At 39.0% G+C, this 25,024-nt stretch overlaps 2 protein-coding genes across 5 annotated transcripts in view; both read left to right on the forward strand.

The window, feature by feature from the left end:
- ctbp2a (C-terminal binding protein 2a) overlaps positions 1–15,771 on the forward strand; it is a 36,559-nt gene extending 20,788 nt beyond the window's left edge. For 2 of the 4 annotated variants that reach the window (XM_053682631.1, XM_053682630.1), the window contains 9 exons: positions 6,310–6,464; positions 6,856–7,000; positions 9,241–9,447; positions 9,533–9,747; positions 9,899–10,029; positions 12,128–12,255; positions 12,352–12,466; positions 12,817–12,890; positions 14,501–15,771. In XM_053682631.1, coding sequence (XP_053538606.1) covers positions 6,310–6,464; positions 6,856–7,000; positions 9,241–9,447; positions 9,533–9,747; positions 9,899–10,029; positions 12,128–12,255; positions 12,352–12,466; positions 12,817–12,880 — 1,160 coding nt within the window. In that variant the 3' untranslated portion in view covers positions 12,881–12,890; positions 14,501–15,771. The remainder of the gene's footprint in view (positions 1–6,309; positions 6,465–6,855; positions 7,001–9,240; positions 9,448–9,532; positions 9,748–9,898; positions 10,030–12,127; positions 12,256–12,351; positions 12,467–12,816; positions 12,891–14,500) is intronic. The other 2 variants (XM_053682632.1, XM_017475740.3) reach the window with 1 other exon arrangement.
- A 4,997-nt stretch (positions 15,772–20,768) lies between these two features.
- On the forward strand, positions 20,769–24,074 carry LOC108269476 (keratinocyte-associated protein 3). Its single transcript, XM_017475388.3, has 8 exons — positions 20,769–20,819; positions 21,200–21,303; positions 21,544–21,728; positions 21,844–21,903; positions 22,125–22,322; positions 22,482–22,616; positions 22,860–22,981; positions 23,216–24,074. Exons 2-7 carry the CDS (start codon positions 21,291–21,293, stop codon positions 22,953–22,955), a joined length of 687 nt encoding a protein of 228 aa, XP_017330877.1. The 5' UTR covers positions 20,769–20,819; positions 21,200–21,290; the 3' UTR covers positions 22,956–22,981; positions 23,216–24,074.
- The last annotated feature ends 950 nt before the right edge of the window (positions 24,075–25,024 follow it).

The raw sequence follows: 25,024 nt of genomic DNA on the forward strand, positions 1-25,024 counted from the left end.
TCCTATGACCTGTGTAATGAGTTCTATTGATTATTTTGTATTGTATCAGGTGCAGACTATTGTTATTAGCTATGATGGACATGTTCTGTAATATCTGTTGCCAAAAGTCTTCTCTAGATGGGATTGCTAAGTCGTCTTGGTATGGTGAATTGGTATCATCAAGGTATGGTAATTGAGGAGTTGGAATGGAATATTATTTTATATATTTTGGATAAGACTGTAGTTGGTGGTGATATATTTAGTAGGTCTGATACTAATGGGGGGAGGTCTAATGTGTTGTCTTTTAGATTGATTTCAGAGCATATAATGGATTTAAGTTGTAGAAATTCAAGGAAATGTTTATTTTCTAGTCCATGCTTTTCAGCTAGATATGGAATTGATGAAAAAGCGTTGATCTTAAGGTGTATAATTCCTTTTTCTACCCATGTGGAGATGTTTGTTATCTTAACTGTGTTTGTGAAGTTGGGATTATGCCATATGGGAGTGTTTTAGGCTAGTTGGAGTGGTGAATTAATAGTTTTATCAAATTTCCACCAAGCTGTTATAGTCGTTGGACATTTGAAGCAGGGGTGGTGTTTGGTAGCTGTACTGACGAAGGGCAAATCTGTGATACTGTGATACTGATTTTATTGCGTAGTGTCTGTTCTATATCTAGACAATTTTCCTTTGTCTGACTGAGCTTTATCCATTTGATTATATATTGGAGTTGGTTAGTGAGGTAATATTGTTGAAAGGTCGGGGCATCAAGTCCTCCCTGATATTTGGGTCTTTGGAAAAGTGGTTAGTTTGATTCTTGGAGGTTTGTTTTTCTAGTAAAATTTAGCGATACAGGAGTTGAGTTATTTGAACCAAGAAGGGGGAGGTTGAACTGGGATCATTGAAAATAACTAATTAATATTGGGTAGTATCGTCATTTTTATGGATGCTATTCTGTCAATGAGAGAGAGGGGGAGGTTTATCCAGCGGTGGATATCATTATTTATGGTGTTCAATAAAGGGTTAAAATTGGATTTATGCAAGTCTGACAGCTTGGTGGATATGTTGACACCAAGATAATTGATGTAGTCAGTGCTTATTGGGATAGGTAGAGATTTTACTGTATTTTCGGGGAGTTTCATGTTTAGAGGGAGCATACTGTAGATTGAGTTCAGTTTGACTGAGTAATTTGAAAGTTTGGAATATTTTTCGATTGTGTGAAAAGTTTCTTGTATTGATTCTATAGGTTTTTGTAAGACGAGTACAATATCATCAGCATATAAGATGATTTTGTGTTCTATGTTTGCTGTCTGGATCCCATTAATATTGACATTTTTTCTTATTGCTGTGGCTAATGGTTCTATAATAATGGCAGATAGGGATGGAGAGAGTGGGAATCCTTGTCTAGTGCCTCTCTGCAGTGTGAAACTTTGTGATATTGGTCCATTAGTGATAACTGTGGCCTTTGGTGATGTGTAGAGTATTTTTATCCAATGAATAAATGATTCACCGAAACCTAGTTTATGAAGTGTCGTGGGTAGAAATTTCCAGTTCACTTTGTCAGAGGCCTTCTCTACGTCAAGTGTTACTATTGCTCATTCTAGATTTATATGCGATGTGAAATATATATATTTAAGGAGCCTACACATGTTAGTGGTCGACTGTCGGTTTTTAATGAATCCAGTTTGATCTGGGTTGGTTATTGAAGGGATAACTGTTTCATTTCTATTAGCTAAGGTCTTGCTTATTATTTTTGTGTCTGTGGAGCATGGAGCAAACTTTTTTTTTTTTTTTTTGGTATTCACAAGACAAATGAGTTCAGAAAGAACAACTAGGCCACAGAAACTTGCTCAGGATCCAGTTTGGCAAAGTCACATGATTGGTCTCATGAGGCAAAGGGATTGTGAGATCAGGCAGTATCTGCTGATTTCTTCGAGGTGAAAGATGAGCAGATCAGTTTTTCTGGGATTTTGAAAGACACGTCCACTAGACATTAGTGGCATCCCTTTTCTGAAGTTTTGAATACACTCTTGATAAACTTCTGTTTTTATTCTTTGCTCCATAAAGAAATGTTTGTGTGCGTGTTCCACTTATTGTAACTCTTCAGATGCTCTGCACTGATGCCTCCACATAACAGCTTTTAGCGTTGAGTGGTAATAAGGCCCAGCTGTGTGTGTGTGTGTGTGTGTGTGTGTGTGTGTGTGTGTGTGTGTGTGTGTGTGTGTGCATGCACGCACGCACGTGTGTGTGCACGCTAGTGCATGTGCATGTTCAGGGCTGGTCCTGTGCTCTCTCTTTGCCAGGCCAGATGGCTCCTGTCACAGAGAGCCCTGATAGGAGGGAGTAAGGGAATGAATATAATGAATAGAGGAAATAGCAAAAAATCAGTAGGAAGCAGATTGCAATGTGAGAAAACACATCCGCAGCTGCACAGTGTGGAGTAATGTGAATGGCACGGCCAGAAGTGTGAAGGCTGTGTAAATACATGGGCTTTTTAAAAATTTTTATAATGTCCTGTTCATTCTTTAACAACACGCACACACACAGCTCAGTCTATGAGTCACACACTTTTAGAACAATATCATGACCAGAGCCACATTTACTAGCCGTCATGTCTGTATTACACTATGCAGTGCTCATGAGTTTGTGGAATTGTGTAAGCGAGGGAGAGTAAATGAGTGTGTCAGATGTCTAACCCTTACCATAGATCCTGTTTTGTTGCTTATGGTGACCTAATTCCCTTCTAATGCATCTGTAACATGTGTGTGATTACCATGGACATCAGTTTTAACATTTTTTCCTTGTACTAAGAAAATAATTTAAAATCAATTTACTCTAAGATCCCTAATAGGCTGAGAGCATATGTTGTGCATATATTTGTAAACTGCTTGAAGTAATTCTTTGATGTGAAGCTGTATGATTGTCCCTTCAGATAATTGTCCCTTCCCCTTTTTTTTGTATTTATTTATTTTTTAATTTAAGATGTATGTGGTTATTTACAGTGCAGTTGTGTGGGTCAGATGATGCATGGATACCAAAAACCTTTAGAAAGGTTTTTACTCTATTGCTCCAAATGTACAAATATGGTTAAAACTACATAACCACTTTATCACTATGTGATGGGGGCATGGTTTAGCAAGAGTCTGCAGTGGGAGGGTAGTGTTTGGAGGACTAGCTATGGGTGCAATGATTGGCATGACACATGTGAGTGGTGCCCATGCCCTGGTTTCCCAGTATATTCGAGTGATCCGTTTCTCTCTTCCTGAGCATGTGTGTATGTGGCTGTGAGCTGAACGAAGCTGAAAGTAATGAGAGTAGTGTGTTTATGAGTGGCACATTCATGCAATTCAGTTGCCCTTAGACTTCCATTATCAGTCAGTTTTGAATGAACAGGTTTCTATTCTTTTCAAAGTACAGGGAAATGCATCAAAACAATTGTCTGAGGTAAGTATTCAATCATCCAACTCGGGAGTATTCCTTTAAGTCTGTGTTCCTGCATTTATTCTGAACAGTTCCCATGTACACTTACACACACACACACACACACACACAAACACACACACACTTTTTATAAGAGCTCATATTATAAGACTATTTAATATGAGGCATGTTTAGCCAAAACCAGCAATTGGAACACAGATAGAGCACAGGAAATAGGACTAGGAGGTGAGGGGTGTGTGTGTGTGTGTGTGTGTGAGAGAGAGAGAGAGAGAGGGAGAGTGAGGGAGATCAGGGTTAAGTAAGAAAGAAAAGGCAGGGGAGGGGGTCGACAGCTCCTAAATGCTGTGCTTTTACAAAACATAAATTGAAGAAAAAGGCAGTGCAGAGGAGTGAAGGGGCCGTGGGGAAGAACAGAGGGAGGAGGAGAGACTGCAGCCGAGACCAGAGGAGAGCCGCAGAAGTGCTCGTTTGTACTGGCTCTCGCAGTAGTTTTTTTTTTTTTTTCCTTTCTTTTTTCTTTTTTCCTTTCTTTTCCCCCTTCTCCCTGACGCTCATTCCTCATTGCTGAAACGCATTGCATTCTGCTGCTGTGACGGGATCGTTCTCACTAGACACTGAGGCAAAAAGGAGGAAGAGCGTGTGTGTATGTGTGTGCATGCCACTAATCAGGCTCCCCTTGAGCTGGGGAAGAGAAACCACTACAAACACACTGAGGAAGACTGGGGAAGACGCAGAGAAGAGGAGGGGGCTGATATACGGAAGGAGAGATCCCCCTGAGGATTTTTTTCCCCCCACTCACCACCTTCCATTCTTCACTCGATTTTGGGTGTCTGCAGAGCTCTTATGGGAGGAATGTGGAGGCAGCAGTTTCCAGGCAAGAAACATATTTCGTCCTCACACACTGTGTGTGTGTGTGTGTGTGTGTGTGTGTGTGTGTGTGTGTGTGTGTGTGTGTGTGTGAGAGAGAGAGAGAGAGAGAGAGAGAGAGGATGTATTTTTCTCTGTGTGGGGACTAAACATCTCCATAATAAGAGCACATGATAGTTTTGACCTTGTGTTAACATTTGACTGATTTTGGTATAAAAATGCAGATTTTATTTGAAAAACTAAAACAGCCGAAGATATTTTTATTCACTAAGGTTAAGGTGTGCTGTAGCATTATTAATTTTCATTAATACACAAAATGCAAATACCTTACAAAGATAGTAATGCAACACTGCATGTGCATATGTGTATATGTGTACTCATGAAAGCTTTGTTAGATATGCAGGCACTGGATATTAAATACATACTATGCCATATGAGTATTAATTTTCATGACTACAGTTCCCTCACACACACAGTCTGACTTGGCACAAGATTTGTATATTGACTCACCCTAACCCTCTTGGCAACTATTATAATCTGCGGTTATGCTTTGCATGTGGCGTGTGTGTGTGTGTGTGTGTGTGTGTGCGGGCGTGTGTGTGTGCGCACATCTGTCTGTCTGTCCGACTGCCTCTCTGGTGGTGGTGCTGGGGCTTTGAGGGAACCCAGTGACCCTCTATATATATATATATATATATATATATATTTATATATATATATATATATATATATATATATATATATATATATATATATATATATATATATAAATTAATTAATTAGTGGTACTTTTTCCCAGGACATCCTTTGGCATACTCTGAGAGATTAGGTTGCTAGGTAACCAGGGACAGTTATAGACAGTGAGGTGAAGCCACTCTGAGAGAGACAAGAATTGTCTCTCTCACTCTACTTAAAAGTAAAAGTCAAGTAAAAGTCAAATGCCCCTGCGAACACACGCACACACGTCAGCACATGTCCACGCTGTGGAAACTTTTGCTCATTTCCTTTTGTTTTGACAGTCCTTTATTGTTCATGTGGTTTTGGACACTATTACATTACATAATCTCTCCATTACGCTCCTCTCTCTCTCTCTTTCTCTCTCTCTCGCTCTTTCTTTCTCACTCACACCTTTTGATTTTGGGAGTGTGGTTTCTCTTGCAGTAGAGTGTGTGCTGCCTGGTTGTATAAGCTGGTAGCATGAACAGGACCCACACAACTCGGCTTCTTTTAAAATAAAGAACTTGGGCTTATGTTCGTCTTTGCAGGAGATGTCGGGGAAAAAAGCTTTTAGCTTTGATAGTGTGCAGTAGTATCAGGAACTCTTACAAACATTTGATCATCAATGTCATTTCCTTTTGAAATGTGTATTGCTAATTGTAAGCAACAAGCAACCTTAAGGCTGATCAAAGTGCTTTTTAAATGCAACTTACTATTATTACTACTATGAGCCATACCGCCAACCTGACACTGTGATGCTTTGATCTTTCATGAGTATTTCTGCCTTATATGCAAGTTAGCCTTGAATAGTAGGTGTTTTTTTGGTTTGTTTGTTTGTTTGTTTGTTTGTTTGTTTTAAATTGATTTTTTTTATTAAGCATGGAAATCCGACTGAGACTGTAGAGGTTGTCCTTGTGATCTGATTTAAAAAAATTTTTTTATATGGAAACCAGGGACAAAGCTGATTCCATGATTCTTACTTCTTTAGTGACAGCATTGTAAATAATTCTCACGTATTCCTGAGGAATGGCCAGAGTGGAGTGAAGAGAGGACTACCTCTACTCTCCCAGATACCATTAAATTAAATATATTCATAATCCTGCTCAAATCCTGCTGTAATCTCCATGACAACCAGATTCACAGCAAGAGTGTGAGCTGGAAAGTCATACTAAGTGTGTTGATCCCATTCTCTTTTTTTATGGCTTTCTCACACACTTACAAATGCAAAGTGGTTCTCTTAAGTTTACAAGTGTATGAAATTACATCTCTTCGTCTCCATTTTCCACCCCTCTTACTCTCTCTTTACAGGTATAAGGCCGCAAATCATGAATGGACCGATGCATCCTCGGCCGCTGGTCGCTCTGCTGGATGGACGGGATTGTACAGTGGAGATGCCCATCCTCAAAGATCTGGCAACCGTGGCCTTCTGTGATGCCCAGTCCACACAGGAGATCCATGAGAAGGTACTTCACACACTCAAATATTGTGCTTTCTCATTATCCAGGTATGAGATGTATTTTTATATCTTTCATGGTATAAAAAGATGAAATTCTATTATGCTGTCAATATTTTGTATTGCAGAATATCAGCACTCTTGTTAATTTTTTTATAAGGGTGAATAATGTGAAATGATAATTGAGTAATGAATAATGAATTTTTAAAAATGAGATGAAGGGTGTTAACGAGATATTGATTCACCCAGGGATATCCTCTAAAATGACTGTGAAGCTCAAATGGCAGAAGCTTAAAATGAGAGGATGGCATTTCATCTCAATAATGTAACAGTGAGAGACCGGTTGATTCTGATGATGATGATGACAAGCATTGTGTGTGTGTTTGTTTGGTTTTTGGCAGGTACTAAATGAGGCAGTGGGAGCAATGATGTACCACACCATCACACTCACCAGAGAGGACCTGGAGAAGTTTAAAGCCTTACGCATCATCATCCGCGTTGGCAGCGGCTATGATAACGTTGACATAAAAGCTGCTGGAGAAATGGGTGAGACTTTGTACAGATAACAGTCAGAGCAGAGGCTATACTTCACAACAGGTAAAAACAGACAGGATGAATAGTGGTGCTCTTTAGCAGTGTTGTTCAGAAGCTTTGCGTGGGAGTACACCGAGTGGAAGGAAATTGTGTGTCTGAAAGTTATTTGCAGCCTGTGACTGATCCTGGAGTTTGTATCTCAACAGAATTCACCTCATAGGCATTGTCAAAGAAAGATGTTTATTGTAATTCTACATTTTCAACTGAAAAAAGTAAACATCGGATATGTTTGTCTGTGATTTTTGAGAGGAACTCTAAAGCAAGAATAACCTTATCAAAAGAGGGCGGCAGTTGAGCGAGCTGGAGGCAGAGACAGCACATCCATATCAGTGACCCAGGCAGTTAACTACAACAGCATTGGAGCCACCTCTATGGAGTTTGATCAAATCGGTTTTTGGACTTTGGGACAGTGATAGCTCAGTGGTTAAACTAACTAATGATCAGAAGGTCGTGAGTCACTGTCACTGCTGGGCCCTTGAGCAAAGCCCTTAACCCTCAACTGCTCAGTTGTATAAATGAGATAAATGGAAGTTGCTCTGGATAAATGCGTCTGCCAGGTGCCATAAATGTAAAAAAATATGATCACAAAGTGTGTAATTTTAGCAGTCTCTCTATAAACCGACAGAATGGCAATGTGTCAGTCGTCGCTCCATCAACTGCATACCTCACCAGCTAATGGTTGCCTACTCGTGCCAATTGTAAGAGAATTATCATTTTATTATGATTTTATTCAGAGGGGAAAGCATAACAATGAGAGCCAGCATAAACTACAGCAGGTCACAGAGTCACTAGCATACCAAATGAGATGGGTGAGAACCTCGGTCAACTCCATCTCTGTGGTGGCTCACTACTGCCTCTTACTGCAGTTACTGAGTTACTGCACACAACAGTGTCCATAATATCTATAGCATTTGTTACTATTTGAAATATGAGTGGATGATTTGTATTTCCTGTATCTATCAAACGAAATCAATTCAACCTAAGAGAAATATCACAGCAGGCATCCAAATGTTCCATTTACATCTGTGAGTCATCTGCAGACTATTGTTTAGCTTTTTTGCACTCAAAATCCAGGACATTTTCATCATAATTTTACTCTGCTGGCTGCTTGTGATTAAATGTGAGGGCTAAAATCTTATATCTTGACAATGAATCTGTTAGCGTTGAGTAATGCATTATATCAGAGGTCTCAATGGCACAATGAGAATTATGGGGCGAACTATTACACACACTTAAAGACAGATAGGCAGCTGCCCACAGTATCATTTATTTCTTTCTTTATTTATATTTACCAGGTTTTTTCAGGTTTGCTCTGCCCTACTGGGTTCATAACTTGTTTCCTTCGAATACCAAACGTGGTAAGCAGAAATGCTGTAAAAGATGATTGAGTAAATATTCCATCTTGTTCGCATTTATTACATCCGCGTCAGTCACCTCTATTGCCGTGTTAGGGCTCTCTCAGGGACATGAGTGGAAAAATATCAGCTCAAATGAAAATCAAATCTAGGGGACGTTTCACTCTGTGTAATCATCTGACACATCTGTCACTGATGAGCTGCATGAATCTACAGTCTGTGCTAGAGAGAATCAGTCCCAGCCTCACTTCATCATACATTTTTTTTTTTGTTTGTTTAGACGTGCTGTTCATTGCATCATTCAATACAGTCTGCCTCAAGACATTTGATTTGGATGCCAAAAATGTTATATGTTGTATTTATGCCTTTTTTATCTTTGAAATATTCCAGCTGTCCCTACTGGTAATGTGTGGGCTTTGCTGGATTTAAACCATTCAGTTTAATTAATTCCTGATCCAGTTCTCCTGTTATTCTTCTTTATCGACGTTAACATAATAAAGCGACAACAGGAGGAAAGCCTAACATTTAAATCAACTGCTCCAAAGGTGCAAGCACTTCATCAAGACATTGTCCTCTTTCCCAGTAATCTGTTGGCTTTGTTCACACACCAACCTTCCTGATACTTAATGGGGGTTGTTTTAGGTCTTGCCCCTGTAGTGTTGATTCCATCATTCATCCTGTGATTTCAACTCTCACTTTCATTCACACTTAAGCTTTTCCTGATTAATTCATTTTGAATCCCTGAATAAACTTGCCTGTGTGAAAGGGGCGTAAGAGAAAAACTACTCAAATGCATTTGTACAAAACCCATATTTGTTTGTGTGTGTGTTAATGTAGGCATTGCAGTGTGTAATATCCCATCTGCAGCTGTAGAGGAGACCGCAGACTCTACCCTCTGTCACATCCTGAACCTGTACCGGAGGAACACCTGGCTGTACCAGGCTCTCCGGGAGGGCTCGCGCTTCCAAAGCATAGAGCAGATCAGGGAGCTGGCGTCAGGAGCAGCTCGCATACGGGGAGAGACCCTCGGACTCATAGGTTTTGGTGAGAGTCAGAGAAAAACACAGTTTGAAGGTTCGCTGAGTGCGTGTAGTAACCTTTAGTATAAATCTGTCTTTACGTTGTACAGGCCGAACAGGTCAGGCGGTAGCAGTTCGGGCAAAAGCATTTGGCTTCAACGTGATATTTTACGACCCGTATCTGCAGGACGGTTTAGAACGCTCATTGGGTGTTCAGAGAGTGTACACCCTTCAGGACCTGCTGTACCAAAGTGACTGTGTCTCTCTGCATTGCAATCTGAATGAACATAACCACCACTTGATCAATGACTTTACCATCAAACAGGTGTGCAAATGTGTATCAACACACACACATACACAGTACAGGCATACAGACAATTACTTGTGATGCTGAACTGCCATCTAGTGGTTATTTTGGCGAATCAGTGTTATTTGTGTTGGTATCCTAACATCCTGTGGGACATTGCTGTTTGTAGATGCGTCAGGGTGCATTCCTGGTGAACTGTGCTCGTGGGGGTCTGGTGGATGAGAAAGCTCTGGCTCAGGCCCTGAAGGAAGGAAGAATCAGGGGAGCTGCTCTGGATGTGCATGAGTCTGAACCATTCAGGTGATGTTTGTAGCTGTGTGCTTATAGCGGCATGTTAATTCTGGTTCAGATATAAACCACGGTGTCTTTACATATAGTCGTGTAGGAAAAAATAAGTACACCCCATGGAAATTGTTTTTATTTTAATTTTTTACATATTTGGACAAGCAAACATTTGATCATCTTTGAAGGAAAGAAAATCATTTATTCAACAGGAATATCAATAGATGTGATATTCTTCGGTGGAATAAGTAAGCACACCTTGGGCCTAAGAAGCTAGTGTTGCCCCCTTTAGCAGAACGTCTTATAGGCATTTTTTGCATAATTGTTCACCAGTCTCTGACATCGGCTTTCTGGAATTTTTGGCCACTCTTGCATGCAATATTCTTTCAGTTGCAAGATGTTTGAGGGTTTTCTTGCACGTACTGCCCGTTTCAAATCCCCCACAATATTTCAATGGGATTCAAATCCGGGCTTTGACTAGGCCATTCCATAACCCTCCATTTCTTCTTTTTGAGCCATTCCTTGGTGGATTTGCTAGTGTGCTTAGGATCATTTATCCCACTGAAAGGCCCACTTTCGGTTCAACTTCAACCTTCAGACAGATAGCCTCACACTATCATCAAGCACTCTTTGATATGATGCAGGTTTGATAGTTGAGTCAATGAAGGCAAGCTGTCCAGTCCCTGATGCAGTGAAGCAATCCCAAACCATACCATTTCCACCACCATTCTTCACAGTTGGTATGAGGTGCTTCTCCTGAAAAGCTGTCTTTGGTCAGGGCCAAACTTGTCTGCTGTTACTGTGGCCACACAACTCTATTTTCATCTGTCCAAAGCACATTATTCCAAAAGGCCTGGTCTTTGCCTATATGCTCATTGGCAAGCTGTAGTCTTGCTCTAATGTTCTTTTTAGATAGCAAAGGATTTCTCCTGCCATGCCTCCCATCTCTTTCTGATTGTAGAAGCATGCACTTTGACACCAACAGTTGCAAGACTGTGATGAAATTTTGGGGTTCTTAGAGATTTCTTTTTGCATCAGACGGTCTGCTGTTTGGCTGAATTTACTGGGACGGGCAGTCCTGGACAAATTGGCAGTTGTTTGAAATCTGCGGCACTTGTAGATTATTTTCCTTACAGTGGAATGATGTATTTAAAATAATTTGGAGATCTTTTTAAATCCCTTGCCAGACTCATAGACATCCACAACCTTTCATCTGAAGGCCTCTTATAGTACTCTTTAAATCTTGGCATGATGAAACCACACACCTCAATAGCAAAGGGAACACCAGACACTAGATATGAAAGGGGTATAAATAAGACAGGTTCCTCCTGCACTCCCTAAGCATGCTCTAATCACTGGCAACTAATCTTGCTTTTTCCATGCGACTGATCTGTTTTTTTTTTGTTGTTCATTTAAATTGGGAAAATTACTACAAAATATCAATTTCATGTAATTTGATAGTGTATACATTTTTTTCTGTGCATCACTGTTTCAAAGAGGATCAAATGTTTGCTTGTCCAAATATGTAAATAAATAAATAAAATCCATGGGATGTACTTACTTTTTACATGACTGTATATTGAAAAAAGTTACATATTTTGCTTAATTAATTAAAAATTACCAGACTACTAACCATTAAACAACCTATTTATCTAGCTACTACTCATTTTTGCTGAACATCAAGTAAACTTTGTGGACTCCCTCACATTTACTGCCTTCTAGCCTAGTACAGCAGAACTGGGTATTGTGATGAGCAAAACAATTGACCTTGGTGATTGGAAAAAAAAAAAAATCGGTGCTCACTGTGCTAGTTCAAGTGTCTCCCAAATGGCTGTTGTCCTGGGCAGAAGTCTGCAGCCAATCAAGGGAGAGAAATTGAGAGTATAAATTTGTTCTCTAATTTGGTGCAAAGATAGTGAGAGACAATCAGCCAAGTATCCTTGTTGTGAAGTTTGTATTGTTACCCATTGTGAAGCTGATGAACTAGAGAATTCATATTAGCTGGTAGTGATAAATAGGTGTTGATGAGTTTCTCTATAGTTTTGTATTAAAATAAAAAAGGGGGGGTTTATGCTGCTCCCTATTTAATATTCTCCCTTTATTTCCCCCTCACTAGTTTTACCCAAGGTCCACTGAAAGATGCTCCCAATCTGATCTGCACACCTCACACAGCCTGGTACAGTGAGCAGGCCTCGCTGGAGATGCGAGAAGCAGCTGCCACTGAGATAAGAAGAGCTATCACAGGTACATGCTTCCTGAATCCGCTTGCACGTTGATCCACAGGAATAATCTTGGATGTTTTCAGTTTTCAGCACCTATGTCTGTTTTGTATATGCACAGGTCGTATTCCAGACAGCCTTAGAAACTGTGTCAACAAAGAGTACTTTATTGCCACTGCGCCATGGGGAGCAGTGGAGCAGCAGGTGCATCCAGAGCTCAACGGTGGTGCATATAGGTAACGAAATGCACAGCAGATTTCAAAAAGGAGGACGCATACCTTTTTTCTTTTAACCCAAATCTGTCACCCTCTGGCAATTCATTTTACCATGAAGCAGACAAATATGGATCACATACTAAGGGCCATTTGGACTGGATGTGCTTTTACCCCAAGAATTCTACCATTCAGTATTATTTATTTTACTGACAAACATCTAGCTTATTCATTAACCCACTGAGTGTTGTCCCTCACAATAACACACTACAACGCTTTTAAAGACCCCAACTTTCCATCTTAAACTGTTCAGCTGTCACACACATTCTCTGGCCTTGCGTTTCTTGCTCGATCTGACTACTTTTTTCACTCAGCAGAGTGGCCCAACCATTACCAGCCATATCTCCTGGTGGCCTGCAAGACAAAATGTATACCTAAACGCAAACAGGTAAATATATATTAGTGCATAGTTTCCAGTGTATTTCTGTATCTGCCCACAATAATTTCAGCTTTGACTCCCCCCAAAAATACTATGAGGTAGTTTGTATCATGAATACTTTATAATACATGATGTAATTACTTACAGAAATTTAAAAACAGTTTCTCTCTGTTATGGTTGGATGTCTATGTGCCAAAGATGCCTCTATTACTACGACCTTCAAATATTTCACTTCATATTTTTCCTTTGTTTGTATTTTTTCAGTGCTCTGTTGCTTCTGTGATTATTTCTGACCATGTGCTCATAGACCGCATCTATAAACATCATCTCCATTAGTTAATGCTTTGAAATGTAATGTCATTGAGAAGATTAACATGGTCTATATTGTTGAAAATACAGTGCCTTGCAAAAAAAGTATTCAACCCCCTTAGATTTGTCTGGATTACAAATGATGCACACAGATTCTTCTATCCAGGATTTCTCTTTCAAACCAATACGTTCTTATAGCATATTTTCAGAAATCAAAATTCACTATTAGTCAGCAAATCTTTAAAAAAAAAAAAAAAAAAAAACAACCCTGAAAATGCTGTTTGCATAAGTATTCAACCCCTACAACCCACTTTGTGGTAGAACTAACATTTGCTGCTTTAACAGCTTTAAGTCTGTTGGGCTAAGTTCCTACCAGCTTTGCACATTGGTTGGGAGTGATTTTTGCACATTCTTTCTCACAGATATGCTCCACGTTCTTAGGGTTGGTTGGACGTTGCTTGTTGACTGGGATTTTCACACAGTGCCACAGATTCTCAATGGGATTCAGATCTGGACTTTGACTTGGCCACTGTAGAACATTCATCCTTTTGTTTTTTTAACCACTCCTACATTCTTTTGGCTTGGGACCAATATCCTGCTGAAAAGAGTTTTGAGGGAATGGCCTTGTGTAGGTGGTGCTTGTGTGGTGTGATGCAGCTTCCACTTCCTCTCTGTAGATCGAACAGTGCTTACTGGATGTTGAACCTCTTGGATACAATTGTACACCCTATTCCTAAAATATTCATTTCTTTTACCTGATTTTCAACTTCCTTAAAATGCTTTCTAGTCATTTTCACTTTACTTAATTACAGTTTAACTGAGGTGGTTTTTGTTCAGAAAATGAGAGCTGTTTTAATATTTCAAAGGTGAAGGCCAATTACAAGTCAACTGGTTCCTTGTTAAGATAATCTCTTTCATATGGAGCTGATGACCTGGGGGTTTAACACATGCAAGCAGCATTTTTCAGTTGTTGGTTTTCTTTGAAATACTTTATGATAATTGATTTTGACTTTGAAAATTCACTGTGAGAGAACATGAGTTTGCAATAAAAATATTGAGAGGAAGAATGTGTGTATTTATCATTTGTTATTCAGACAAATCTAGGGGGGGGGGGGGGGGGGGGGTGAATACTTTTGCAAGCCACTGTAGATGTATCCACCACATGAGTTTCATCATAAGGGGCTTGTTCTCATTTCGTTTTGAAACTGTGCTTAATTACTTTATTTAATATACCCTGAGGTATTTAACTACAACATGCTTTCTATTAGTTAAAAGCCATGTATGACTTTGTTTTCCTGGCTTTCCTCTAGACATGCCCAGGGTCCAGTGGGGATGACTTGTGGAGAACCAGAGGAGGGCACAAAGCCAGGTGGGGGTTCCAGTGCCCATGCCCTCTCCCTGCCACCAGGCCCCCAGCCCAACTGTACCCCCTGCCTGAACCAATCCCACACACATGAGCACAGAGAACACACATCTGAGGTGTAACCAAACGCAGGGAGGCGTGCTACTGAACAACTCACAGCACAGTTCATATAGCGAGTTAACTTCAAACCAGGGACAAGAAGAAGGAAATTAACTAGGAGCTACAGCGAACTGCAGTGGGAACAGCTCAAATATGCAGTGTGGAGGTGTCCTTTTGCTCTTGTCTTGTCATGGGATTTTAGTTTTTCTTGGATTTAGTTATTTTTGTTCCAGATGTTTTCCCTCCACATGTATGCTTTAACTTACTTGTCTTCTTGGGACCATGTGTATGGCCAGGTGGGCAGGATTTCTAGTCCACTCACTGAGTTCTCAAAGGAAGTTCGGCATCACTCACCCCTTCTGCAAAACACGTAGATGCATTTAGTCTGTTAACCTGTGTTTCTTTCTATTTCCTTATAAGTGATTAATTATATTGGTAGATAGTGTATTTGTCAAAAGGTGAAGACAAAAGGTTTAACTATTCATAACCTCAGTGTGACCCTTTTTCTTAACTTGGCCTTGTAACCTTATTAAATAGACACAACACATGAGTCTAACAACCACCAGCCCTAATGTTCAGGCATTTTTGTATTCATTTACCCAGAAGTGTTTAAGCAACTTGGGCATGTCAGATTTATTGGGTTCAGTGAGAGAATTAAAAATTTTTGTCTGATACTAAGACTATGAATGGCAGCTCACAGTGAAACGGTCAGGAGCCGTGTGCCAACCTGCTCAGGAAACACTTTTCTTTTTTCATGTCTGAGTTCCATAAAACAAGATCACATGTCTGGTTATTCTACCATCTACTTTTCCTCACACTGCTCTCTTGCTGATATTTTTATAGATGTAAAATAGAAAATATTTTGATGTTGCTGTTAGATTTGTATTGCCATAGTATGCAAAATGTTTTTTGTTTTTGTTTGCCTTGTGAATGTTATGATACCACCTGTAGTCCATTTTGTTGTTACTGAAATGTGTGTTCTTCAGCCCACTTTGCCAGTATATGTATATTAGGACAGTGGGCTATGTTTTTATTGTGTTTGTTTCTTGTACCAAGCATCAATGACAGTACAAATTTAAAAAAAAAAATTAAAAAATAATAAAAATCATCAAAATACCATTCTTTTGTTAAGTGTTTTCTTTTGTGTTTGAGATCAAAAGATGGATATGAGACAAGAGCTAGGGAGTTCTGCAATTACTCAAGACAAACTAATAAAATAACAAAAGGCAAGAAATTAATCAAATAATTTTACATATATATATATATATATATATATATATATATATATATATATATATATATATATATATATATATATATATATATATTTATTTTTTTTATTTTTTTAGTACCAGCAATATATTAGTCTTTCCAGTCAGTCTGGTGTCTTAACAGCTGAAGTAAACATTCAGAAATTGAAAAGAATGCAGTCAAATGTAAAATAAAACCAGTTAAATTACTCATTGTCTTCATTTTTGATGAAGACAATATGCTGCTGCATAATATATTATTAAATAAAGTAAATAAATGTATCCACCCAAGAGAAGTGAGTTGTATTTGCATTTTCTTGACAGTATTGTTATATTAAAACATATCACATCAGCAGCCGACAGGTCTGTAATCCTTGTGACATGCATATCCATTTTTTCCATGTGTTATACAAACCAACTCTATTTACATGAAAGTACAAAAAGACGGGGACTTTGACCGCATAATTGTTCGGTCCCTGTGTGCCAGTACAGTAATGAGAAAATGATGTGACAGTATTGGCAGGGGGGCAGCTCTTATTAGGTGTCCTATTCCCAAGGAAGTCATTTGGGGAGTGAAATGATGAGGGCACAGCATCCCATCACATTAACATCCCTACAGTGCACTAACCTGTCTTATTAAAGAAGGTCTTGATAGACTGGGATCCAGCAGTTCTCCTGGCCTCCCTCTCCTTCTTTTCATTACGTTTCTGATACCCAGATTTATGTTTTCCCCCCTGATAGTTTCAATCACTCAGTCTCCTGTTCTTATACTGTAACTTCTTTCATGAAAATGCATGTTTTGGTGGTTTTCATTAAATTCTCAGACATACAAGCTGAAGCTGTAATATATATACTACTACTATTGTAATATACATACTACTGGATTTAGTGGGGCCCCTATAATTGTCAACACCATTCACCCCACTAGCAAGGGCCCTGAACAAGAGGGTAGGATTTAAGCTTTTATTTCCTGGTATTTACATCTAGGTGTGTTACACAACATAAAACATAGAACCTTTTGTATCAGGCCACCCAATATTTAGGTGAGCAAAAGTATAGGAACAGATATGTCTTTAAGTAAATTAAACTAAATAACACTTAATATTTGCTTGCATATCCCTTGCGTGCAATAAGTACATCAAGCCTGCGACTCACTGACATCACCAAATCGCTGGTTTATTTTTTTGGGATGCTTTGCCAGGCTTTTACTGCAGCCTTTTTCAGGTGTTGTTTGTTTTGAATTTCACCTTTTCATTGGGTGAAATGCATGCTCACTAGGTTAAGGTCTTGTGATTGACTTGGCCAGTCTAAAATCTTCCTTCAGTCTGGTTGTTGTAGTTCTGGACGGTCATGTTAGTTTTGTGGGAAGTATAGTTTATATGTATGTTTTGGATCATTGTCTTGCTGCATGATCAAGTTTCTCCCAATTCATTTCCATGCATTTCTTTGTAAATTTGCACACAAAATGTTCTTGAAAACTTCTGAATTCATTCTGCTGCTACCATTATGAGTAATCATCATTAATAAAGAATATTGAGCCTGTTTCAGAAGTAGCAAGCCCAAGCCATGACACTAATTCCACCATGTTTCACAGATGAGCGTCTCTGTTTTGGATCATGAGCCGTTCCTTTCTTTAGCCACACTTTGGATTTTCCATCACTTTGGTAGAGTTTATTCTTAGTTCCAGAACTTGTGTCTCATCTCTGAGTTTCTTATGAATTCCAATCTGGCTTTCTGAATCTTACAGCTGGCGAGTGGTTTGCATCTTGTGGTATGGCCTCTATATTTCTGCTCTCAAAATCTTCTTTGAATTTTGGATTGTGATTCCTTTACCCCTCCCCTGTGTAGGTTGTTGGTGATGCCACTGTCTGTTGTTTTTGGGTTTTTCTTCACAGCTCTCACAATGTTTCTGTCATCCGCTGTTCTTGATTTCCTTGGTTGACCCTTTCGGTGTCTGGTGCTCAGTACACCAGTGGTTTCTTTCTTTTTTGAGACATTCAAAATTGTTGTATTGGCTATACCCAGTGTTTGTGCAATGCCTCTGATTGATTTTTCCTATTTTCTCAGCTTCAAAATGGCTGGACAGCTCTCTGATATTCATGTTGGCTTATCCTTTTTAACAACAAATGCAGACTTCACAGGTGAAACTGAAGGCTAATATCAAGAGTAGCTGTTCAGAGCTTTTTATTGTTTAAACAATCTACCAGGACACACCTGGGTAACAAGAAACACCTGTCAGTCACATGTTCCAATATTTTTGCTTGCCTACAAATTGGGCGATCTGACACAAAATGGACAATATTCTATGTTGTTTAACACATCTACATATAAATACCAGGAAATAAAAGCTGAAATTCTAAACTCTTTTGTTATATTCATCTTTTGATCTCAATCCCAAATGTCTTCAGTCTACAGCAAAAACGAATGAATTGGCCTTTGCAGTTCCAATAGATTTGGAGGGGACTCTATAGGTGAGGTCTGGATCACCAAAAGACTTGTTAATTGGAAAAATGGACTAGTGGCTACCATCTGGACAGGCTGTAGGAGACAAATAGGAGAAAACATAGAAGACATTTTCTGTAAACTAATTTGGCATGACTAAAGATAAGTAGACAGGGTGTGGTCAGGCTTAGGGAACAATGAAGACCCCATTGGAAGATGTTTGTGATAGCCATCCCTCAGAAGAGAAATATATCACTAAACAGAGTAAAAAATAGACAGCTAGGACTAAAGTGTCACGTAAAGCAGAACAGAGGTGAATGCAATGCAGTAAAAAAACGTAAAGCAAAAACATGGCCAAAAACAATCACAGGGTCAGGCTATCAGCAAACAGGCAAAAGTAGGCATAAACACAAAATGAGAAACACAAAACATGAGGACGAAAGCAGATTCAAAATCTATGAATCATAAACAAAGAACAAAAGTCTCGATACAGCTCAGGCGGCAAACACTGAAACAATACTTCATGAAAAAACACAGAAACATGTGGACATGACAAGGGAGGAGACAGGACCTAAAACAAGCGGACATGTGAAAGAAAACAAATGCGCAAACCCTGAAGTGTGCTGTTGTGCTCCGGGCTGCAAAAGTATGCAAAGCGCTTTGACACTCAGCGTGAGGGGGGATACCTGGCAGACCTCTCCCCAGCAGTCCTGCCCCCTAGGCAAAATGTCCACACAAGGTCCAAAGTTCTGAGGCAGGTAATGTCTTTGGTATGGACTTGGTGTGGTAAAGGAGCCCAGAAGTGGACATGGGGCATACTGGCAGGAAGCAGGAGGTGGGTTGACAATAGGCTTGATGGGGTCAAATGGCTGGGCTTGGACATAATCGTCAGGAGTATTAGGTGGGAACCAGGCTTGAGCTGGTCTTGGGAGGCCATCTTGGCAGTCTCTGGCTTGAGCATGGTGTGGGATGCACCTCTTCTGCCTCACATATGTTCAGGACTTGATATGCCATCTCGTTGGACTCAGGCTTGAGCAAGGCTTGGTAGGCCATCTCATCAGACTCTGGCATAAGCAGGCTTGGTAGGCCACGTCGTCGGCCTCGGACAGGAGCATGGTGTATGAGGCCATCTTGTTTGGTTTGAGCGTAATCAGGTTTTGGGAAGCCTTTTTGTCAGCCTCTGGCTTGAGCAGTGCTTGAAAGGCCGTCTCTTTGGCCTCTGGCTTGAGCATGTCATGGGAGGCCGTCTGTTCAGCCTCTGGCATTAACATGGCGAGGGAGGCCATCTTGCTGTCCTCTGGCTTGAATATGGAGTGGGAGGCTGTCTCATCAGCCTCTGGCAGGAACAAAGCTTGGGAGGCAGCGCCATCGGCCCCTAATAACTAAGTTATCACCAAGTTGAGATCACGCTGGAGCTCGAGGGGAGACCATTTTGTCTGTCAAAGGGTGGAGCTCTGGAAGTAAGGTCAGCACATTGACCTCAGACTGGAGCTCGGCAGGGGAGACCACTTTGTCTGTCTTAGGCTGGAGCTCTGGAAGTGGGGTCGCCACTTCGGAGACCACTTTGCAGGAAAAGAGGCCTATGGCGTCAATTTCATGCTATCAGTATCGTAGTCGTAAAAATAAAATAAAATACACGCCAATCATAGAACTGTATACACAATTTTAAAAATCTAGAAAAAAAACTAACAAAAACAACATGAAATAACTTGAATTAAAAACAAAACTGTGCTGTCCTTGTTTAACTTACTCTGATGCTTGCTCTCGCTGCTATTTTCTGATTATTATTTTATTTTATTTCATTCATGCTTCAGTATTTTTTGCCCTCGTTTCCAAGTTCTTCTCTTATGAAAAATTACGAACAGAGCTTCATGCAAATCAGGGATGGAATTAAAGGCTCTACTGGTCCACTGATTCCAAATCAACCTTCCAAATCAACTGGCAGGCAGTGCATGCAGTCAGGCAGTGTGTGGCAGTCAGGTAACGTGTGGCAGTTTGTAGCAGAACTATGCAAACTTGTTCAAGAATAACAGTTGAGTAAAGCGTAATAATTTATGTTTCATTTGTGAATTTGGTAATTCTGTGAAAAAACGGGGGTTATGAAAACTTTTGTCCAACTCAAGGACAATCATCATGTCTTTCTACTCCGGCTGTGGTATTGGCATACATAATAGGTATACTACTAATAATAGCATGCATTTATTAGAAAATATAGGATCGCTAAAAAATAATACAATGTGTCATCATAATGTTACAAAACATTTCTTTTTCTTAGAATTTGATGTGCAGGCTCTGAGCTCCTCTAGTGATGTGTCCTTCATGAACCGCCCCATAGGCTGAATGCAGTAGGACTGTCACGTGATGAACGAACAACTCCAACCCCAAGACTGGAGAGGTGAACTAATCATTTCTGTTTCCGGGGAACAGACGTGACAAATGTGACGTGACAAAAGAAAGAAAGACTCGGATCAGGAGGTGAGGTGAACTTACAGACTGCATAGCCTGAAGACCTAATGCTAAGCTATTAATGAATCATTTCTGTTTCTCATAATTCGGCCTTGGCTGCATTAGCCTATAGTTTATTTTTTTTATTCCAAATGTGATCAATGTTTGCGTAAGTACTAAATGTGTTGGGGAATTTAACATGTAAACATTTTAATTATATTATGCTGAAATCAAAGAAATGACTCGAAAAAAAAAAAAGATTCGTTCATTTTGCTGAACGAGATTCAAAGATCCGAGTCAGTAAAATGATCCGAACTTCCCATCACTAAGCTCGTGAGCTTTTTGAGTGATAATTAACACAACTGAGCTGTGACCGTTAACCCTCAGCTCTGCCCACTTCCGGTATACAGGTGAGCAGATGGGCGTTAACTAACACGGATTTAGTAAATGGCGGAAGAGATTTTTCCTTTGGGATAAAAGTACTCAGAGTGTGTGGAGAATATGTGCGGCTTTGGTAAGAACATGCTCTGTTTCTCTGCTTAAGCTGCTTAGTAATTATAATCGCAGTGAAAGTTTCCCCACTGTTGCAGGATTAAGATTTGGGAATCCCTTTTGCACCTTTTCTGTTTAACTGTTAATAGACTCTGTTTAACCATAATAATCATCGCTTAGCACGTATGCCAATGTCAATTCGGGTGAGTTAGCGACACGTCTGAAACATGGCTAATATACTGTTTCTTGGTCTGCTTTCTAGACAAAGAGAAAGGGCCTGGGAGGCTGATGACTAAAGGACTAACACTCATAGTTGTCGGTCATGTCAATTTCATTTTGGGAGCCATCGTTCATGGCAGCGTTTTACGACACATCTCTAAACCCAGTGGCAAAATATCTACAAAGTACACAGTGTCCAACATCATCGCTGTCACCTCAGGACTGCTGGTACGGTGAGATAATAACATGTAATTATTCTTATTCAGCATAATGAGATTTATTTGTTGTACATGTACTGTAGCCTGTATTGTTGAACTAATAATAATGCTTTTTAATTTTTTAGAGCATTGCAAGTGGAATCGTTGCGATATTGGTGTCGAGGAATATTAAGAATTTCAAACTAGTAAGAATCCCTCTTATTTAATTCGAAATATTTATCAACTTCATCTTTTCTCAGGTGTTTTACATGTGTATGTTTGCTAGCTTGGCACCTTTTGATCAGGCACTTCATTGAGCCTGCTGTGATTCCGGTCATGAGTAATTAAATGGATGATTCATATTTGGGTTGGAATATAATTTAAAGTGAGTCCTGGAGCTCACATTGTAACTCTGCTTTTCTTCCAGCATGTGGGTCTGTTGGTGAGCTCCTTCTTAAATGCTCTGCTGTCAGCAGCCTGCTGCATTGGGCTAGTGATGGCCATCAGCCTCACTATTTCCGCTGATGGCAGTGCCCTCATGCAGGGCTGCAATAATACAGACATGCCCGTTAATGCTCGCTCGCCCATCTCTGCCAACTGCCCCTTTGACACTACACGCATTTACGTGAGTTTCTGTCAACTCTTAATGTTGGTTGGATAATAGTAGATATCATCCTGTGCAGTTTAGTTGTCGACTATAACAGTAAGCTGCAGAATATTTTAACGTATAGTTAAACATGTGAGTGTCAGATGTGTTGAAGTTCTTGAGTCTTTTGTCTTTAAGGACACAACTCTAGCCTTGTGGTTCCTGTGCACTCTGCTATCAGCCATGGAGTCTGGTCTGTCTGTGTGGTGCTTTATAGTGGGTCTTACCCTGAGAGGTATTGGGCCTTGTGCTCATACTTACCTCAGAGAGCAGGTAAACCATGCATACTCGCACTGAATAACACTGAATTACTGGTAATATTTGAGATTTATTTAAAAAATGTTTTAAAATAAACTAATGCAAAACCCAGTGAGTGAACATTCCACACACATTAGTTATTTTCCCTTCATGGATTTTTATTTTTTTATTTTTATCATTGCTTTATAATCCACTTTTTTAGATTATGTCTTCGTCACTTCATGTCACACTACCTTATGATATTGTATTACATGACAGCTGGAAGAAGACACCTTGGCACATACATCAAAGGTGGATCCAGAATTTTCAGCCCCAAGCCATCGTCTCATTGCACACCGTTCTGGCCAGCCATAGACAGGCAGATCAATCAGAAATCAAAGGTAGCATTTCCATCAACCTTGTACTGTTTCCTTCTTTTAGATTTTCATGTGGTTATAGTGAATTAAGAAAATTTTAGCCTGGCAATAATGCCAATTTTAGTGTGTGTATATATAAAGTGTGGTGTTTTTATGTTTCAGTGTATTTGTATGTAAATATAAACATTTTCAATAAAGTTTAATTGTTTTTATGTATATTAAGGCTGACTAATTGAACTTTTTTATTATTCATTTCAGATTTGATGAAACTCTTTGTCTCCAGAAGTTTGAGCTACAATGTCTTTATATCAATTGTTGATTTATATTATGGAAAAAAAGAAATGTGTTTACAACAATTTATAGCATTTATTTTAAGCATACAGTCAGGCTTTTGAGCAAATTTGACTCAAACTGTTTGTTATAACCATTTAGAATCTTTTTTTTTTTTTTAGCTAAAAACATTTTCTTGTTTTCTTGAGTGGTTCTGTTCAAGAGATGGTCAAATCTGGCTAATCTACCCATATTAAATGAAACTAGAAAAACTGTCATTATTATAAAGACCAAATGTTTATCAATTAGGTTACATTTTTCCAAAGGCTTAAAAAAAGAAAAGTAATTTGTCAATCAACCTGTGCTAATTATTCTAATTTGGTGAATATACACAATATGACTTCCATCATTAATTTAAACAAGTGATTTCAGTGTTTCATTATTTATTTACCTAAGATTTTGAGAAAAGTACAGGAATGAGAGGAACATTTCTGTAAGGTACTGAAATAGTAGTTATTCTGGATGATCTAAATCTTGTCTAGTTTTAATAGGATGATGAAAATCTTAGTTTCAGAGTTAATCCCATGTGCTGAGAGGGAAAAAGTAATTACTGTCAGAATCGTGTGACACTTTTAAAGCAAGTATGAAGTTTGATGTATGGGATATAACACAGTGTTTCTGTTGAAGCATATGAAAAATCATTAATTTGTATACATTTTTATGTTTTTAATCAAATACCTTACAATTTCTTAATAATATTGTTTGCACTCTTGATACTTATGTTTATTTCACAAATGTTTTTCATTTATATGTTAAATGAGTTCTAATAAATAAAACAATTATTGTATGTGGTTATTGTATCTTTTATGTCTTTTAACAGATGTTTTTATTGAAGTATAATAAGGACTCTAATTAGTATTCTGAATTCCAGTATAGACACTGATCTAGTCTTCCTAAGAAGTGAGGGTGTGCAAGTGCAACTTTCTAAATATATAGATAAAGATGAGTTCAGGTTATATTCATGGTTATATTCATGGTATTCATGCTGTTCTTGGTGGTGTTGTGGTGACCGGAGTCACTTCTGCACCTGTTATTGTATTACTCAGCTCTTCATCTCATGCCTATTTACTATGTCAAGAAAGGTGACTTTATTTATTCATGGTCTTCCCAGCTAACAATCTAGCTTAGTCTGGGCACTCACCAGCTGCCAAAACACAGGCCAGAATGGTCAAACTAGTAGACCCTCTTGGCCCTCTTGGTCAAACTGGCTTGACCCTCTAGACACTTGGTAAGTGCTGATAGAAAGGAATTCTGAATTACCACTAGTAATACTACATTGTAGACAAATTATTTTAAGAAATAAAACAACACTAAGACAAATATATTTATTCATCAATAAGCAGGCTTGTGTTTGACTGTATAGTATGCAGTTTAGGAAGATTAATGATCTATAATTGAATCAGGTGTCATCTAGAAGAAGATGGGTTCCCTTTTAAGCCTGGTTCTTCTCAAAGTTAATCATGTCATCTTGGGGAGTTTTGTCTAAATCTACATCCAGGTTTCTGTAATGCTACTTTGTGAAAATGTTTATTGTTAAAAGTAATATATAAATATCATTTTTCAACATTTCTTTGGATTACAAAGTTGGCCTTAATAATTGCTTTCATTTTATGGAGGTTTATTATTCATTTAAGGAGGTTTATTTTAGACACCAAGATAGATAAGGCTCAAAATACTCCCACTAGAAGACCCGCATTTATCTGTATTTATTCGATTACACAATTTCGTGACTCCAAT

Source organism: Ictalurus punctatus, chromosome 9, assembly GCF_001660625.3.
Source record: "Ictalurus punctatus breed USDA103 chromosome 9, Coco_2.0, whole genome shotgun sequence".
NCBI classification, from domain to species: Eukaryota; Metazoa; Chordata; class Actinopteri; order Siluriformes; family Ictaluridae; genus Ictalurus; species Ictalurus punctatus.

Coding starts and splice junctions, on each gene's coding strand:
- LOC108269476 (XM_017475388.3), top strand. Junction 22,323..22,481: donor TTGACACTACACGCATTTAC/GTGAGTTTCTGT, acceptor TTTGTCTTTAAG/GACACAACTCTAGCCTTGTG. Junction 22,617..22,859: donor ATACTTACCTCAGAGAGCAG/GTAAACCATGCA, acceptor ATTACATGACAG/CTGGAAGAAGACACCTTGGC.